The 18451-nt window shown below is 42.3% G+C and overlaps 2 protein-coding genes across 3 annotated transcripts; one reads left to right on the forward strand and one right to left on the reverse strand.

Annotated features, from left to right (window-relative positions):
* The first annotated feature begins 778 nt into the window (after positions 1 to 778).
* Positions 779 to 3189, forward strand: smim8 (small integral membrane protein 8). Of its 2 annotated transcripts, none has more exons than XM_024290494.2 (2): positions 779 to 1092; positions 2953 to 3189. In XM_024290494.2, exons 1-2 carry the CDS (start codon positions 964 to 966, stop codon positions 3106 to 3108), a joined length of 285 nt encoding a protein of 94 aa, XP_024146262.1. In that variant the 5' UTR covers positions 779 to 963; the 3' UTR covers positions 3109 to 3189. The 2 variants fall into 2 exon arrangements, with proteins under 2 accessions (XP_024146262.1, XP_024146263.1); XM_024290495.2 differs by lacking the exon at positions 779 to 1092 and adding an exon at positions 1562 to 2031.
* Positions 3190 to 4310: 1121 nt separating this feature from the next.
* ddx51 (DEAD (Asp-Glu-Ala-Asp) box polypeptide 51) lies at positions 4311 to 13365 on the reverse strand. Its single transcript, XM_024290935.2, has 16 exons — positions 13178 to 13365; positions 11967 to 12265; positions 11556 to 11671; positions 11326 to 11476; positions 11103 to 11248; positions 8852 to 8923; positions 8677 to 8783; positions 8369 to 8477; positions 8160 to 8299; positions 6514 to 6700; positions 6332 to 6447; positions 6143 to 6259; positions 4835 to 4936; positions 4702 to 4765; positions 4463 to 4597; positions 4311 to 4377 (listed from the first exon to the last, which is right to left on the reverse strand). Exons 1-16 carry the CDS (start codon positions 13198 to 13200, stop codon positions 4360 to 4362), a joined length of 1902 nt encoding a protein of 633 aa, XP_024146703.1. The 5' UTR covers positions 13201 to 13365; the 3' UTR covers positions 4311 to 4359.
* Positions 13366 to 18451: the final 5086 nt, after the last annotated feature.

Here is an 18451-nt window from a genome sequence, read left to right on the forward strand (position 1 = left end):
TTCTCTCTGGTATTCAAATGATGTGGTCACAGATAAGGGTTGGTAACTACTATAGACCGTTTTTATGATTATATAGTCTATGAAATGTGTCAATAAATAAAATTCAGTGGAAAATAGCTCAGTTTTTCTTTATTTTGACTTTGCATTTAGTTTCAATTAGCTTTTTTGTTTCTATAATTAGATATTTTTAAGCACTTTCACTCCAAGCATCTCACACCAACCACTGCTTAGAATCGCATCAGCTCAGCCTCAGACTATACCAAGTCTTATGATAGTTTGAGAGATTGGAATTGAATTTAAAACATACAATCATGGTGAGTGCAAGCCATAATTTGGTGTGGTGAATTAAAGTGATTTAATTTAAAATTATTTTGAGCTTGAGATGAGTGTTAGACTGAAAAAATCTCCCAATTACCTGTGTGGGATTCACCAAACCACCGGTGAGTTACACCCCCCTGTCGCAGTTTTTGTTTTGGTATGTTCCACAGTATAATGACGCCAGTTTGAGGGTCGGCCAACAGAGGGCGCTGTTTGACAGCTAATTTCAACTTCAGACAACGAGAACAGACCATAAAAATAATTATTTTATATACAGTTTATGGAACAGACGCGCTCCGCTCTTCATATGACAGAAAAGAAATACTGGATGATTCTTTTCCCCTCATCTGTGCCGCCCCCTGGAAAATGCTGCCCTGGGCAACTGCCCACGTCGAAAATATTAAAAAAAAAACGCCACTTTTTCTTTAATTGACTTTCTCTGTTTTATTTGGTTCATTATCTTTTTTTATGGAATTTCTCGAGTATTGTACTAAATATTGTACTGACATTGACGTTGTGTTTGAAAAACAAAAATCTGACCCACACTCCATACCAGTAGGTGGCGGTAATGCACGTTAACGCTGTGTGCCATCCGCCATTAAACAACACTAGAAGAAGAGCCGGTCTGTTTAGGTTTTGGCGGAAATGTCGGATAAAGCGGCCGGTCAGGGACAAGAGAATCCCCGGGATAAAGGTTTCCGGACCCCGGGGCTGAGGGGCGCTCAGACCACCACGCTGTTCCGCGCGGTCAACCCCGAACTCTTCATCAAACCCGTGAGAAACTCTTCATGCTGCTTTCAGCTTCATCAGGAACGATCCCCAAGGAGCAAAGAATCTCTGATTTCAGTAGAGAAATACCTCTCAGCAAAGAACATTAGCTTGTTCTGGAGAAACAGGAGAAGCTAAATCTTGTAACAGACAGTCAAACTCAAAAACCCCGCTCTAACTAACGCTGTAGTACTTAAATTTACGAGTGCTCCTGAACGTATCGCCCGAAAGGCCTGTTTTTGAGCTCCATGGCAGTTCAGCTCTGTGATCATCTTAATCCAACGCGGACAATAATGCTGCTTTTTAATGACTCACAATGAAAAGTAAATAGAATTTGGGCTAAATCTTCTAGAGATCTCAAGGCCACGTCTCCAACTATAACTAGCATAAGTTCAAAACATACCAATATTCCTCAACCACAGCTTCAAAAATGTTTATCAAAATGGAAAAATAGTTTTACAATAACAAACATCCCTGTCAGAGGAAAACATCTATCCACAACTGTTTCTAAAAAGGACACGTGCATTAGAGCAAGCTGTTTTTTTTCAAGCAAATAATAATATATATCCAGAAAACTACTTTTTAAGAATTCCACATAATATTTGAAATAATTGTATGCCCTTTGAGTAAATATAATACACAGCTGACAACTTTTCATAAAACTTGGAGTGAAACTTGATGCAGGAAAAAAAAACCTATATGGCGGCGAGACGAGTCAGTGAAGTTTTGTGAAATAAAGCACCATGAGGTAAAAATCTGATGAACTGAAAAACAATAAGACAACAAATAACTTTCAAAGACAAACCATTGACTGTGTAAGAGAACTGGAGAGAGCTAGTATGACATCACCCTTAGAAAATGATTTACTTCCAGCTCCAACCAAATGAAGTCAATTCAGTTGATATTTTTCAACATTACGGATACCGCTGTCTGCAGCCAGACGAGGTTAGTAAGCAGTGATTGGTCCAAGTCAGTCCAAGTCTATATATATACTTTTTTTGAGTCAACATTACTATGGCAACTACTGTCATTAATCAGGAGTAAGCCCTACTTTCACTGAAATCAGCTCTAGAGAATATGTTAAAACATTCAAATGTTCGTTGAATTGGCGAGTAGGCAAAGGATGCATTTACTAAGGCATCTGATTGGTTACTCCAAATAACTTGAAAAACTGAAAAATGCCAAAATTAGGCAAAATAGCTAGCATGTAGCTAAAATATTAGCTAAACTCCAAAATAACTTAAAAAACAGAAAAAGCTTAAATTAGCTAAAACAGCTAGTATGTAGCTGAAATATTAGCTAAACTAAAAAAAAAACTAAATTAGCCAAAAAATAGCTAGCGTGTAGCTGAAATATTAGCTAAACTCCAAAATAACTTAAAATGTTAGATGAATTTAAATGAGTTTAAAATAACTCTTTTATTTACAGAACAGTGGAACAGAACCTTCAGCACACTTCTGTCTATTCTAGCAGCCACTGAACTAAATATTAAAACGAGTGAAATGTAACTCCTACACTAGTAGCGCTTCAATCATAGACTGTATATAAGACTTTATTTACAGTCTATGGCTTCAATGCACAAGAAATAAAATTCAGAATGATGTACTCATTGGGCTCTGATAAATCATAAACTCATACTATAAATGTTTGTGATTACTTTATTCTGACCAGACTTTGAAGTCTGGAGTAAATGTATCTGAGATAAATTGCAATTTGAAGACAAAAAGGTCTTCATTGGTGCAGCTTCAATGGACTTTTTCATTTGCACCAAGATCATGCAGAAAATCCTGGAAGATCCTTCTCCCAGACTGCAGCGGATGTTGCCGTGATCTCTCTCACACCTCTCTCTGCTGCTGCTGTTTACAGAACAAACCAGTGATGGCGTTCGGACTGGTGGCCATCACGCTGTGCGTGGGCTACCTGGGCTACATGCACGCCACCAGAGAGAACGAGCAGCTCTACGAGGCCGTGGACAGCCAGGGAGAGAGATACATGAGGAGGAAGACCTCCAAGTGGGACTGATGGAGACGGAAAAAACACAACGAGTCTGTGCAGTTTCAGCTCATTTCAAGAAGAAAACAAATAAAACCATTAAATAAGAAATGACTCGGTATGAAAGCTTCACATTTTAAAGCTCTTATGTTTGAGACCCCCACCAGGTTACAGGACTTCAGCCCACTGATCTGAGATTCACTGGGATGTCGACATTTGCCTCTGTTCACATGACCTCTACATTTAGGGTTTTGGCCACGCCCCCGATGCACCAGACAACCGGAATTCTCCATGAGTATTCGGACCTGAAGATCAGAAAAACATCTAGACCAAGGACGGACAAACTTTTTTACTCTTCGGCCACAAAGGGTTCTAAAATTTGACAGAAAGGCCAAAAAAACGATCAAATCCGTGCCGTGTTTTAGTAATTCCACCTCTCAAGGGAAAGAAATAACATGGAATGTGGATGAAAACTTGCTTTAATCTTGATGTAAAATAAATGTATATATTTTTAAAACAGAAAATGATGGCGTTTTTATTTCAGAATTGTTGGGTTTATTCTCATTTTAGAGTCAATTGCACACATGGGTTGATGTCCTTCAGGAAAAATAAACATAGAGAAACGCTGCATTCACGTGGTGTTGGAATGATTGGAAAAATGACTCGGAAAAAACACATAAATGTTGAAAAAACAACAAATCTACCAACAGACGTTCTAACTTAAAAAAAAACTCATCTATGGTCCAGTCACTGTGCTCTTTTAGAAAACAGTAATAATGAGAAACAGAACTGGCTCCAACGAGGAGCCTTGAGGGACGCCAAATGTAACTTTGTTCACCAGAAATCTTTTCTATTTAATTTCAACTCTTTGGTGACAAGCCAACTTATAAATGAATATGTTGTCATAAACTTTAGTGCAACCCAAGTCCAAGTATCAAAAACAAATTTCCATATTTGCGAACTCAAATGTTTCTGTTCTCTAAAATAAATTTAGATTTTCTTTCTTTTACAAAAGTTAAAACCCGAGACGACTTATCGCTCAGCAGTTTAGAGACTAAACGTCATCATCGTCTGATTGGATTTTCTTTCTTTTAAATATTAAAATAATGGAAATAAGTTAATGGTTGGTAGAATCGTGTCAGAAAAGATTTGAAAAAGATCTAAGAGAACTTTAATCATTTCTAAATGATAGTTTCCAACTTCAGAAATTCTGGGAAAAAAAACAAAGGACCCAGATTTAATTAATCTTTATTTAAAAAAAGTATTTTGAGTTGTATGATGTCATCTGGTCTTCTCGTTCTGTAAAGAAGAAAAACAATTTTTTTACACATTTTTTAAACCGTTTCACATTTGAGGACAGAAGCACACAGAGGCCGGCCGTCACCTTGACGACAGCAGCCAGCTCCTGCAGCGTTTCTTCGTAGCGCTCCTCCATGCTCTTCAGGCTCTCCGGCTTCACGATCTGCTTCTGCAGTCCAGGACTTCCAGCCTCCACAACCATCTGGAGAAACTTCTTCTCCTGAGAGAACAGAAGAGAGCTCCGCTTTAGTCTGTGCATCTTCTGTCTCGATTGACGCGTGGTTGAGGACGTCAATACGTGGGAATGAGAACCTGTTCAGATACCTGTACTCCCAGCAGGAAAGTGAAGGCCAGGCCGGATTTTCCTGCTCTCGCTGTTCTTCCGACCCTGAATAAATGTAGAGGTTTAGGCGTGAAAACAGCAGGCGGCGGCGGCGGCGAAACGGGCCGAACGTACCTGTGAATGTACATCCTGATGTACTGTGGAGCGTCGTAGTTCACCACACATTTGACCCCCGGGATGTCGATTCCTCTGGCTGCAGCGTCTGTGCTGATCAGACTGAGGACAGAAGATGACCTTTGACCTCAAACACGTGCCATTCAAAGGAAAGCTGCTATTATTAAACACATTTGCTGCTTTTCAGCTTCAGATTTCAACACAAGTTAATTTTTTTTAGTAAAACTATTTATATACTATATTTATTATTCTTTTAGTTTGAAATCAATGATAAGACGATGTGACCAATCATGCTGACATTGCAGAGTAATGAACAAAAAACTTTCTTTAACTCAGGTTTTTCATCTCAGCTAAACTTCACATTTAACTCTACAGCACCACCCAGTGGGAACAGTAACTTCTGCCTGATATTAGCAGACTTTATTGCTGTCAATAATTAAACAAATTCCTTTAAAAATTTGTTTTTTTTTTCCTTGATTTGTTTGACGTTTAGTCATCAAGCCTTTATGTAAATACAACCCAGAACAAGCCCTCATCATGAGGTCTCTTCCACCGTGCTTAACTTTTTACTACCCAAAAAAAAAAAAAAAAAATCACACAAAAATGTATTTTTTCTGCTTCTTAATACCTTTGTATGGAGCCCGTAAAGGGACATCAATTTTTTTTTTTAAAAAAGGAAGTAAGAAAAAATATATATATAATTTTTCTAAAAACACATTTAAAATTGAAGTTAAAAAAAATTCTGGATAGTAACTGGTGAGCACCAACAAGAACATTTTATTTTTCTAAAAATGTAAATAAAATACATAAATATAATCTGGTTTGTAACTAGTAACATTTTTTTTTTTTAACTTAAATTTTTAGAAAAATAAAATGTTCTGGTTGGTAAATCATACATAGCAGATAGCAACTGAAAAAAATTATAAAAGATGAAAGTATTTTAATTTCCACATTTCCAATTTTTGGAAAAACATTTTTTTTTTACAACTAACTTTTTTCCTGAATGTCCCTTTAGGGGCTCCGTACCTGTTGAGTAATACACACAATCATTATTTTTAAGAACATCTTTTTCAAATGCGCCCCACTGTTTGTTTGAGCAGGCAGTTAAAGGGTTAATAGTTCTTTGTTGCGAGGCCGTAGGTGTGTTGTGGGTTTGTCGCCTTGTTTAAATGGTGTCCAGGCGTTTAAACATGGAAAAAAGAGCTGCTAAACCCGCAGAATACAGGAATGACGGGAATCAACAGATGGTCGACTCCAGTTCTGCCTCACCCTCATGCAGGACTGAAGAGACCAGCAGTAAATACTCACAGCTGGATCTTTCCCTGTTCAAATTCCTTCAGCGTCCTCTTCCTCTCCTTTGGGGAGAGCCGGGAGGAGAACTCAGCCGCCTGAACTCCACCAAAGAGCTGCACCAGCAGGTAAAGCCTGAGGAGGACACAGACGTGAAGAAGAGCTGCAGGAACCCTCAGGAAAGCCTCAGACTCCGCCTCCTCTGACCTGTGAGCGCTCTCTCTCGAGTTGGTGAAGCACAGGATGGGATGGAGCTTCATCCTCAGGATGAAGTGGAGGATGAGAAGCGGCTTCTTGCTGAGAGTGCAGGGCACATAGTACTCCTGAAAGCATCAGTCAGCAGTGTAAAAAACAGATCCCTCCTCCTGACGGTCAGAGTCTGGTCCTACCGTGAGCCCCTGAGGGAAGTCGAAGCGCTCCGGTTTGAGGGCGGCAGCGTCTGCTGGAGATTCACTGCTGTGGGCGGAGCTGAAGAGTCGTGGCTGATGGAGTCCCAGCTGCTGCAGCTTCTCTGGATTCTGAGTCAGTGTGGCGGAGAAGAGCAGCTTCTGCAGCGGCATCTGAGGTGGAGAAAGACTGAGAGGAGAAGAATCGTTCTAGTCAGCTTCCACACCGAAAACACAAATGCTTCACAGATTTAAGGTTCAATGCTGAAAAAATGCTGTTTTTTTTTGTTTGGACTAGTGTATATATAAAAGAACTGGACTGAGTGACTCCTCCCCCCTGGATTTCTAAACAGGAAGTACCTGCTGGCTCCAAGAAGCTGAAATCCCATAGAGTTCCTTAGAGAAATAAACAGCAAACCCCACTCGGTCACGACTCATATGTGGTGGGTTGCGACTCAAATCTTGCGGGTCTTGACCAAATCTCGTGGGTCACAAACCAAATCTCGCGGGTCAAGGCCAAAACTTCAGGGTCGCGACCAAATCTTGTGGGTCACGACTCATATCTCATGGATCTTGACCAAATCTCGTGGGTCACAACTGATATCTCGTGGATCACGACTGATATCTAGTGGATCACGACTCGTATCTAGTGGATCACGACTTATATCTCTTGGATCTCCACCAAATCTCGCGGATCACGACTCATATCTCGTGGATCACGACTCATATCTAGTGGATCACGACTGATATCTAGTGGATCTCGACTCATATCTCGTGGGTCACGACTTCTATCTCGTGGATCTCCACCAAATCTCGTGGGTCATGACTCATATCTATATATAACTATATCTATATATCTACTTATATATATATCATACATATATATCTAAATATAAGCCCAATGAGGCAAATTCTTCAGTGATTTTGGGCTATATAAATAAAATTGAATTGAATTGAATTGAATATCTCATAGATCTCGACCAAATCTCGTAGATCACGACTCATATCTCGTAGGTCTCGACCAAATCTCATGGGTCATGACTCATATCTCGTGGATCTCGACCAAATCCTGTGGATCAAGACTCAAATCTCGTGGGTCAAGACTCAAATCTCGTGGGTCACAACCAATTCACGTGGGTCAAGACTCACAGCCGTGAGCTGCGACCCGTGAGCTGGCTCATCGAAGCTTATATGCCATTTGATACCATAAACTGAGCATCGGAGCCCCTTTTGACATGGTGGCTTCATATTATCCCATAATATTATCCCCGCGCTCTCAGTAGTGTGAGTTTTGTTGCTGGAATGAGCGCATATGTGACAGGACTTTCTCTGAGCGCTGACTTCTTCTGATTGCAGCTGACGAGCTGTCATCCTACGGGGGTTTCTTCCCCAGAGAGGAATCCACGATTGAGGCAAATTCGGGAAGTTTAAACTTAGTCATAAAATTGTATTTAGCCCTGTGATCAAATAATACAGAAATAAAGGTCTGGAGTTTAATTCATTAAGATCGTTTCTAAACCAGAGTTCCCTTCTTCCATTTGGGCGCTTATTTTTTACGGATCTTTTTCATTTCTATGGTTGTCGTCACACTGTCCAGTTCCCATAGTCTATGGTTTGGACGGGGGGGTTCCTGTGATGTTGTGACTCACCTCGCTGCTGTGATGCATGCTGGTTCCGTCCTCTCAAGGAGCTTGTTGGTTTCTGACCCCGCTCCGTAGACGGCCTTCATTACCAGACTGAGCCAGGACTGGTGCATGCTGTCGATCATCCGGTCCGCCTCGTCGATGATCTCACAGGGAAACCAGGAGAGTTTCATTTCACGCCCGCAGGAATAATAACCTCACCCGCAGGAACTTACCAGAAACCTGAGCTGCTGCAGATTCAAGCCGGAGTTTTTGTTGATGTGATCGACCAGCCGACCCGGAGTGGCCACGATGATGTCTGCCGTGCTGCGCCGCACGCCGCCTCTGAAAGACCAGACATAGAAAGGTTTTTTCAGTGGCCCTTTTCTCTGCAGAGGAGATCAGGGTCAACAGTAAAGACTGCATCATTAACCCTCCACCCCCGTGCTGGACAGTTGGTTCAAACATCAAAAGCCGTGTGGCATCAGCACAGACAGAGCTGCAAACAGGAGGACTCCGTCAGTCTAAAGGTTCCTGTCCTGACCTGATCTCTGAGAGCGACGCCTGCTCTGCAGCGAAGGACTTCTGTCCGGCCAGCATCAGCACTCTCAGAGGAGTTCCCTCAGCGTACGACACGAACACTTTGTAAACCTAAACACAAGCGGCTCAGTTCAGCAGAGAGCCTTCAGGTCTGTGTGGAGGGTTAGAGAGGATCAGACCTGCTGGGCGAGCTCTTTGGTCGGCAACACGGCTAAAGCCCGGACTTCACACACCATCCGGGTCATCAGAACCTGACAGGAAACAAACATGAGTCTATCCAAAAGCATTAAAGAAGACATTGCTAAAACTGTAATTAATGGAAAATATCAACTCAGTTTTCCCCGTTGAGGTTTATTTTGAGGTTTTCTCTCCATATTTCCAACTATTTAGTTTTTTCTGTACCGTCCAGCCCTTCTGATCATGTTTACTCTCTTTTTTACATTTGGTTCAGAACCAAAATACATTTATATATTTTTTAAATTTCCACTCTGACCATCTTTTGATATTTCAGTGTTCTTTTAATTATGATTATAATGTTGAATGGTGTTTTTGGTGTTTGTAACCTATTCCTGTCGCATTTTCTTCTTTGTTCAAGCGCTGTGAATCAGGAGCAGTTAAAAAAAAGTGTTTTGAAAAACATCTACTTTGTGACGTCTGGGCGTGGTTTGCTCTGAGTCAGCAGACTCACTCACAACTCAGTCGCTCTGCAGAAACCGTCATAGAAAGCAACACAGGCTTTTTGATTTGATCTAAGACTGGAATCAGGATAATGAAAAGACCATTAGGAACACTTTTACAGCAGATAAAAGATGATCATAAAAGCAGAACTGAGAGTTGAGGATTCTCTAGTTCACTTTAAGGTCAAACAGGTCAGCTAAACACTCTTGCAAATTTTTCTTTCTGTCACTGATTTAGAAAAAAACTCACAGCTTAACTGTAAAAAATGATTTTCAGGGATTCTTTGCTGCAGAGAAACTAGATTCTGATTTTAAGCTTTTAAGTGTATAATACTGGTCATTCCTCACTATAAAGAACCCCAAAGTGGTATTTTGATCCTCTAAAAACCTGCACTCTCAACAGCAGCCCCTCCCATACCTGAACCACGTCACACTGTGGGGAGGGGAGCGTTTTTCTTCATGTGGATGCGATCTGAAGCACAGACGTTTACATCTAAATGTAAGTAATGACTTTTTGTTTTAGAATGACCTTTTCAAAGACATAAAAACGCTGTGGTTCTGTATATTTGAGTGCTGGAAGCTCCATGCTAACGCTAGTGGATGCCTATTGAGGACATCATCGAGTGGAAGTGACGTCCGAATGCTGTGGACACTATTTTTCCTTTACTCTCCTTTTGGAGGGCTAAATGTTGGGGTAGGGAGAAGGGAAGACTTTGGATTAGGCTTAACACACACATTCTCAGTAGAGCTAAAGGTAATCAGCTAACACTTTCATTTTAAATGAGTACTAAGCGGATCGATCCAAAATATCGATAGTATCGATCTCAGGTTGGTATCGGATCGATACCGGCCCATAGGTTTAGATATTTCCACTCTTGTTTGAAACTTTTCTGTATCAGCATGCAGGCGGCATGCATTGTTCACCCTATTTCCCCTCTATTGAAATGCTGACGAGTTACTTTTAACCTGTTTTTATTGTTCGATTAAAAGGCTAAAAAGTTAATTATTTATATTTCTAACAGTAGTTTTTTTTCTAAATGTTAAACATTTTTTATTTATTTTTGTGTCTTAGTTAATTCTTCTTTTAGTTTGTTGACTGTTTTGCTTTCAGTTCTTCACTTTTTATTTAATTTCAAGAAGTTTTTAGTTTAATAAACTGTTTTTCATTGAATTGATTATTATTGTCCTCATTCTGTTTTTATGTTTATCAAATAATTAAAAAAAATGGGTACTTACAAAAAAATATTCATGGTGATTAAAAACAATTGAGATTTTGAGGTTCATGTCACATCCATTGATACTGGTATTGATATCGGCGATATTGACCAGTATTATGTCCTGTCTTCTATAAATTCCAGGTCTAACTAACAGGTGTTTGTTCCTTTAGACGCCGGGCTCCTTTAAGACCCCCCCTCTTCCCCTCCCCTTGGCGGGCACAGTCACACAGACGCCGAGTGTATTTGTGTGAATCAGCGATGGCTACAGAAGGCAGACATACGGTATGTACATCCAGCCTTGCAAAGTTCAGATATTGTTTGTTTTTGTGGGAGAGAAACGCAGACATGCTGTCCAGGCCGGCTCAAAGACGACGTCGTGAAACGGACGGAGCAGCAGGCGGAGCCTCAGAGATCAAGGAGTTTTACTTCCAGGTAGGAAATAACTCATATTTCAGAAAAAATGTGTAAGGCATAATAATAAGGCTTAAGAATAGCATGAGATAGTTATATTAGTGAAGGCGGAGCCGGCAGCTCACCTGTATGACAGGTAGGACAAACGCCAGCGTTTTGCCGCTGCCTGTCGGCGCAGACACACAGATGTCTCTGGGCCTGAACCCGCCTCTTCCCAGAAGGGCTCCATTCTGCGCCGCCTGGAGGATGGCCGGGATCACCTCTGCCTGCACTGATTCAGAACCAGAAGGTATTGGACATCCGGCTTTGACAGGATTCTGACCGGATCCGGTCAAAGTCTGCCCACACCTGGAAAGAAGTGATGAACTCCGTTATCCTGCAGCTTCTTCTGGAGTTGAGGACAGAGCGGTGACTCGTCGCCAACAGGAAGTAAATTGTTTTTGATGTCCCGGCGGATAACGTCAGGCTGGGAGAGCCACTGGGGCAGCACTCTGTGAACCTGCGAGCGGGAGGAGGAGGAGGATGAAGAGTTAGGGCTGCAAGGAGCTCAGCGCTGAAAATCCCATGAAAACCAGAACCTTTGACGATGGTTTGTTCTCAAAGTCTCCCAGAACGGTGAACCCCGTGTGAGGAGACGACTCTTCTGGCTCTGCCGGCTCGTCCTCCGGAGCTGGAGCATCGTCAGCGGGGTCCTCTGAAAGAGAAAGTCAGGATATTTAGCATTTAATGTGTCCAATGTTCTGTTCTATATGCAGAGGAGTGCAGGAGGAAATGTTTTTGTACATTTCTGCTTTATCACAAAGCTTTTGTTTAGGATGCACCACAAACATCAGACCTGAGCTTTAGGGAAGCCAGTCTGCTCTTGTTCTTATCTTTTGATCTGCTTCAAACAGAGACATGAGGAGCAGAAGAATGTGAAGATAACCTCCGATTTATTCCATAACATGTCTGGAGGTTTTTTACTGGGCTGAGTTCAAAGAGAGGCGTACCTGAAACCTCTTCTCTTTTTGTCCGTTTTCCTCCGGCGTCCTTCTTCCTCAGTTCCACAGCCTCGGTGTGGTTTTCAGAATCATCTTCACTCAAAGGAACATCCTCAGATTTCCTCTTTTTGCAGGGTTGATGCTCTTCTTGCTTCCTCTTTGGTGGCCTCTTCTGCTCCGTCTGCTCGTGTTGTGCTCGTTCCTTCAGAGTCTGCCTCTGCTTCCATTCTGCTTTCTGCTGGAGCTTCTGCAGCAAAGCCTCAGACTGAGATTTTGAGGCTGGACAGTCGTCCTCGTCTCCGAGGTACCTGAAGACAGCATAACTGTCAAACTTTACTCTGTCATCATTAAAATCAAATATAAAAGGATTTCTTAGATGATTTATGCTAAATTAATTTGCCGTTGTCTTTAAAAATACAATTATTGTCCTATTCAAGAAAGAGGGAGACTGCAGAATTATGGAAACAATAGAGAAATCGCTTAAAACAATATTTGAGAAAAATGATAAATAAATACTGCAGGTAGAAGTTTAAATTAATTTCTAACAACATTAACTTCAGATTTTACAGTTTGTCAGTTGCTTTGTGGTGACGCTGCGTCATAAATAAGGTGAGAGATGCTGTGCATCCTTCTCCCACTAACTACACAAAGTATCAACTCATTTCACTGTATAGTTTCAGAGTAATTCACTACTAAATACATAATCTTTGAACAAAACCAGTTCCTCCAATTCAGTCTGCTAAGAAATGTCCTTTTTATTTATGGCACGAGACTTCAGTAGTAGATTACTCATAGTTATTTATGATTTACATATTGTATATATTTACTTTTTTCAGTGTTCGTACTCTATGAAGTACTCAGTAGTACTATAGATTAATGTTGATGTACTCAGCAAAGCAACAGTTTTTATTCAAAGTCTGCTAAATGATGCTACAGTTACTCATCTTATAACATTAGAATAATTATGATTGGTCAGATACAAATCAGTACAACAACATAATATTTGTGTGGTAGTACTCTATGAAGTACTTGGTAGTACTATACAAAAGGATGCCTGAGGAACAGGTTTTGGTAATTTTTATTTTCTAATATTGAACATCTTGGTCATTTTAAATGGTTTAACATTTTTAAGGAGATTTCAAGGTTTAATTTGTAATTGTTAAATCACGTGAACGGCGGCTAGCATGGATGTTAGCAAGCACGAGGCAACAACAACATACCTGTTAATGACGAAGAGAGACATTTAAACTCCAAGTCACAAGTGGATGAAGCCCCCTTCGTGAATGAAAAAATATACCTCTCAAATATTAGCTTTCATTTGCTCAATATTTTTTCTAATCTTTAAATCTTATAGGGGAAAAAAAAACATCAAACAAGTCACATCCTACTTCCGTCTACGTCACGTTATTTCCGCCCCGGTCTAAAAATGTTTTTTGCACATACACACTACATGAAGTTTATTACGAATATGTCACTTTTTGTTTTTATCATTATAATTTTAAACAAAAAACGCAATCATTTTTTCCCCGTCCACCATCAGGGGTCTGTCTGCCAACTACCCCCAACCTTTCCCCTTCGTCATGCAGTGGGGCGATGGGGAGGGCTGTCATCTTGCGTTGCGCTGCAGGGGGTGGACTACTTGGCATTGGCCCCCCTCCTGTAGCCGCTGCATGGACTCGCCCCTCCCCTCGGTTTTAAATGCACCATGGACATTTAGGACCCTTGGTGGGGGGGTGCTTGGACATCACTGCTAGCAAACAGTAGATGTCCTCTCAGTGCCCTACCCGCCAATTTTAACCGTACCATAGAAATGTGGGGCCGTTGGTGAGAGGGTGACGGGGCATCTCTGAGAGCAATCAGGAGATGTCCTGCCAAAATTGGCGAGAAGACACTCACCAATTTTAACTGCACACACCCCTCTAACACCACAAAATATGCACTCTAACACACACCCACACACAATCATCACAAAAGGAAGATGGGACCTTCGACCTTCTGTGCCCTACCCCATCCCTGGCGGAGGTTGCGGGGACCCTCGGCCTGGTGAACTTGTCGGTTGGGTGCCAGTCTCCTGGGCCCGACGGCCTCCTCTCCACGTGGGGAGAGGGATCCCCACGATTTAAGATCTAGGAGGCGATCAAACGACATCGGAGCCTGAGGGTGTCCAGGTCTCGGATGGTGCGATTCTGGTCGCAGATTCCTTGCGCTGGTCCTCCTGGTGCGGTGGGGGGGCTGCTCTTCTAGCTGAGCTCGGACCTGCACTCTCTGTGCCCCTGTGCCTTCCCGCTACCTGGCGTGGGGGGCCGCTACGGCGGGCTCGCATGTCCTGGTCTGGGTGCTTGACGGGATTGCCCAATGGGGGGATTCCCCCAGTAGCCCCGTGGCGGGTGTTTTTGGGGTCCTGGCTGCTGCTGCTGCTTCGGCGGGGGGTCTTGGTGTGGGAATGGCCGGGCACCTTCCCCCTTTGCACATTCCATTATCATCCATCTTAGCAAAACATAAACACTCACTTGAGCACAGGTATCAGCTCACCTTCACACTAATACTGTATTATGTGTGACAGAATGAAATGCTTTTACATGTGTAGGTTTATATAAGTGTGTGCCTGAACTGCAATTGTATTGTGTATATATAGACTGGTGTAATCCTTCCACTCTCTTTGGGGTCCAGATGACTCTAACCACTTATTGATGTGTGACTCCTTCCATGACAAATGTGGACAAAGGTGGACAGGACTTTATGTCTGGCATGGACATTAGTGAAACTCAAAAATCAAAGATAAAAAAAAAGTTCAGCGCACTGTCTTGTGGGGCCCAGATGACCCCACTTTTGGGGTTTTAAATGTGAAAACTATCTTAGCAACAGGTATGTTTGTAATTATTGAGTGTGTGTGTAGACAGACCCCGCCCATTCCAGACTGTATTCATATCTGGTTGTTTTATGATGTTATTACCCTCTGTTACCATATTCTTTTCTCTTTAAACACCCCTCTGGTACCTTTCCTATGTAAAAAACACAAAAGCTAATTTGCCAATATTGCTCACCTTTCGGCTTATAATGTAGCCACAAGGGTGCCCAAGCCAAGGTCTCATTGTGCCGGTCCCAAGCCCGGATAAATACAGAGGGTTGTGTCAGGAAGGGCATCCGACATAAAATCTTTGCCAAATCAAATATGACCTATGACACAAATCCGACCTATGATATCCATACCGGATCGGTCGATGCCCGGGTTTACCACCACCGCCATCGGTGCTGTTCACCGACAGGGTGCCGGTGGAAATTGAACTACTGTTGGTGGAAGTAGGAGAGGAGGAAGGCAGGTTCGTAGGTAGAGAGAGAAGAGGAAAGTCACGAGTGTTGGACTGAGAGTTGGGACTTTGAATGTTGGAACTATGACAGGAAAGGGTAGACAGTTAGTGGACATGATGCAGAGGAGAAAGGTAGACATACTGTGTGTCCAGCAGACCAGGTGGAAAGGTAGCAAGGCTAGAAGCTTAGGAGCAGGGTTCAAGTTGTTCTATCATGGTGGAGATGGGAAGAGAAATGGAGTAGGAGTTATCCTAAAGGAGGAGTTTGTTAGGAGTGTTGTGGAGGTAAAAAGAGTGTCAGATAGAGTGATGAGTCTGAAGATAGAAATGGAGGGTGTCATGTTCAATGTTGTTAGTGGGTATGCCCCACAGGTAGGATGTGAGCTGGAAGAGAAGGAGAAGTTCTGGTTGGATCTTGATGAAGTGATGATGAGCATCCCTGGAAATGAGAGAGTTGTCATTGGTGCAGATTTCAATGGTCATGTTGGTGCAGGAAACCGAGGTGATGAGGAGGTGATGGGCAGGTTTGGTATCCAGGAGAGGAATGTAGAAGGACAGATGGTGGTTGATTTTGCAAAAAAGATGGAAATGGCGATAGTGAATACATTCTTTGAGAAGAGACAGGAACATAGAGTGACCTATAAGAGTGGAGGTAGAAGCACACAGATAGACTACATCTTGTGTAGACGGTGTAATCTGAAGGAGATCAGTGACTGTAAAGTAGTGGTTGGTGAGAGTGTTTCCAGACAGCACAGGATGGTGGTGTGTAGAATGACTCTGGTGGTGAAGAAGATGAAGAAAGAGAGGGCAAAGGCAGAGAAGAGGACAAACTGGTGGAAGCTGAAAAAAGAAGATTGTTGCATGACTTTTAAGAAACAGTTGAAACAGGCTCTGGGTGGTCAGGAGGTACTCCCAGATGACTGGATAACTACAGCTAATGTGATCAGGGAGACAGGTAGGAGTGTACTTGGTGTGTCATCAGGAAAGAGAGTTGATAAGGAGACTTGGTGGTGGAATGAGGAGGTGCAGGAGTGTATACGGAGTAAGAGACTAGCTAAGAAGAAGTGGGACACTGAGAGGACTGAGGAGAGTAGACAGGAGTACAGGGAGATGCAGCGTAAGGTGAAAGTAGAGGTGTCAAAGGCCAAACAAAGAGCTTATGATGACTTGTATGCTAGGTTGGGTAGTAAGGAGGGAGAGACTGACCTGTACAGATTAGCAAGGCAGAGAGATCGAGATGGGAAGGACATGCAGCAGGTTAGGGTGATCAAGGATAGGAATGGTAATGTGGTGACAGGTGTCAGTGGTGTAATGGAAAGATGGAAAGAATACTTTGAAGAGTTGATGAATGAAGAGAATGAGAGAGAACAAAGAGTAGAAGAGGTGACGGTTGTGGAGCAGGAAGTAAGAAAGATTAGTAAAGGTGAAGTGAGAGGGGCTTTGAAGAGGATGAAGAGTGGAAAGGCTCTTGGTCCTGATGATATACCTGTGGAGGTATGGAAGTGTCTAGGAGAGATGGCAGTGGAGTTTTTGACCGGGTTGTTCAACAGGATCTTAGGTGGTGAGAAGATGCCTGAGGAATGGAGGAGAAGTGTGATGGTGCCCATTTTTAAGAATAAGGGAGATGTGCAGAGTTGTGGTAACTACAGAGGAATAAAGCTGATGAGCCATACAATGAAGGTGTGGGAAAGAGTAGTGGAAGCCAGACTAAGAGCAGAAGTGAACATTTGTGAGCAGCAGTATGGTTTCATGCCAAGAAAGAGCACTACAGATGCAACATTTGCTTTGAGGATGTTGATAGAGAAGTACAGAGAAGGTCAGAGAGAGCTCCACTGTGTCTTTGTAGATCTGGAGAAAGCTTATGACAGAGTGCCCAGAGAGGAACTATGGTATTGTATGAGGAAGTCTGGAGTGACAGAGAAGTATGTCCGAGCAGTGCAGGACATGTATGAGGGCTGTAAGACAGTGGTGAGGTGTGCTGTAGGGGTGACAGAGGAGTTCAAGTGGAGGTGGGATTACATCAGGGATCAGCTCTGAGCCCCTTCCTGTTTGCAATAGTGATGGACAGCCAGTCTGCCCTTGTCCTTTTCAACTTCCTCACCACCAGAGTCCCCTTCACATCACCCTCCTCTGCTGTCTGTCTCCCCATTCAACAGACTGCAATCTCTGATGTCTTTCAGCAACTTTCAGATAACATCTGCACAAGATGATACAATTCTCCACTCCTACACATTTCCCTATGCTACCCTCCACTCTGAAAAAATGTCTTCACCACTGACATTTTCATTCTTTTAACAAAAGCCTGTACCATCTGTTGTTCTGCTTTACTAACTTGAACACCAAACTTCTCCATCACTTCATCATCTCTTCTGCTTTCTTCAACCACACAGAAAGTCTGCTCATCTACTCTCTCCCCTTTTAGAATATCCTAGATTTCCATGTCCCCCCAGAATAAAATGCACACTTTAAATAATAATCTGCCATTTTAAATAAAAAGATCAGAGGAAATGTACAACTCTCATTCCAAACTTTCTGTTCTGACTCCAGAATCTTCACCAAACTCGACCTACCCAACGCATATCATTAATATCTTGTGATGCTCATTGGTCTCACCAATCCCCCTGATATATTTCAAATAATGATGTCAATGATGTTTTGGTAGATATGATTTACAGATTTGTCTTTATCTACCTAGGTGACACCTTGTTTTTCTCCAAATCTGAGACTGAGCATGCAGAGCAAGTTTGGGAGGTCCAAGCCATCCCACTTCAGAACTGTGAAAGCTGAAGTGTGAATTTCACAGACGTTCCACCACATTTCTGAGTCTTTTCATCTCAGCAGGCGAGATTTATATGGATCCAGCTAAATTCACTGCTGTCTCCAGTTATCCTTCACACGAGAATCAGAACCAGCTTCCAGCTTTCTATGCTTTGACCATTTTTAATGTTGTTTCATAAGAAAGATATAGCAAGGTCACTTCTCACTTCATGCCCTGATATCCTCTGTCTCCTTCTGCTGAAAAGGTTTTTGTCAGAATCAAGAATCTCTTCACCACTGCTCTTGTTCTAGTTATGCCTGACCCTACTAAACATTTATTGGTAGAGGTTGATGCCTCTAAGTCTGGAGTGGGCACTGTGTTTTCACAACCCAAATCTGAGGATAACTGTATTCATCCTTGTGGGTTTT

The sequence above is a fragment of the Oryzias melastigma genome, linkage group LG24, assembly GCF_002922805.2.
Source record: "Oryzias melastigma strain HK-1 linkage group LG24, ASM292280v2, whole genome shotgun sequence".
NCBI lineage: Eukaryota > Metazoa > Chordata > Actinopteri > Beloniformes > Adrianichthyidae > Oryzias > Oryzias melastigma.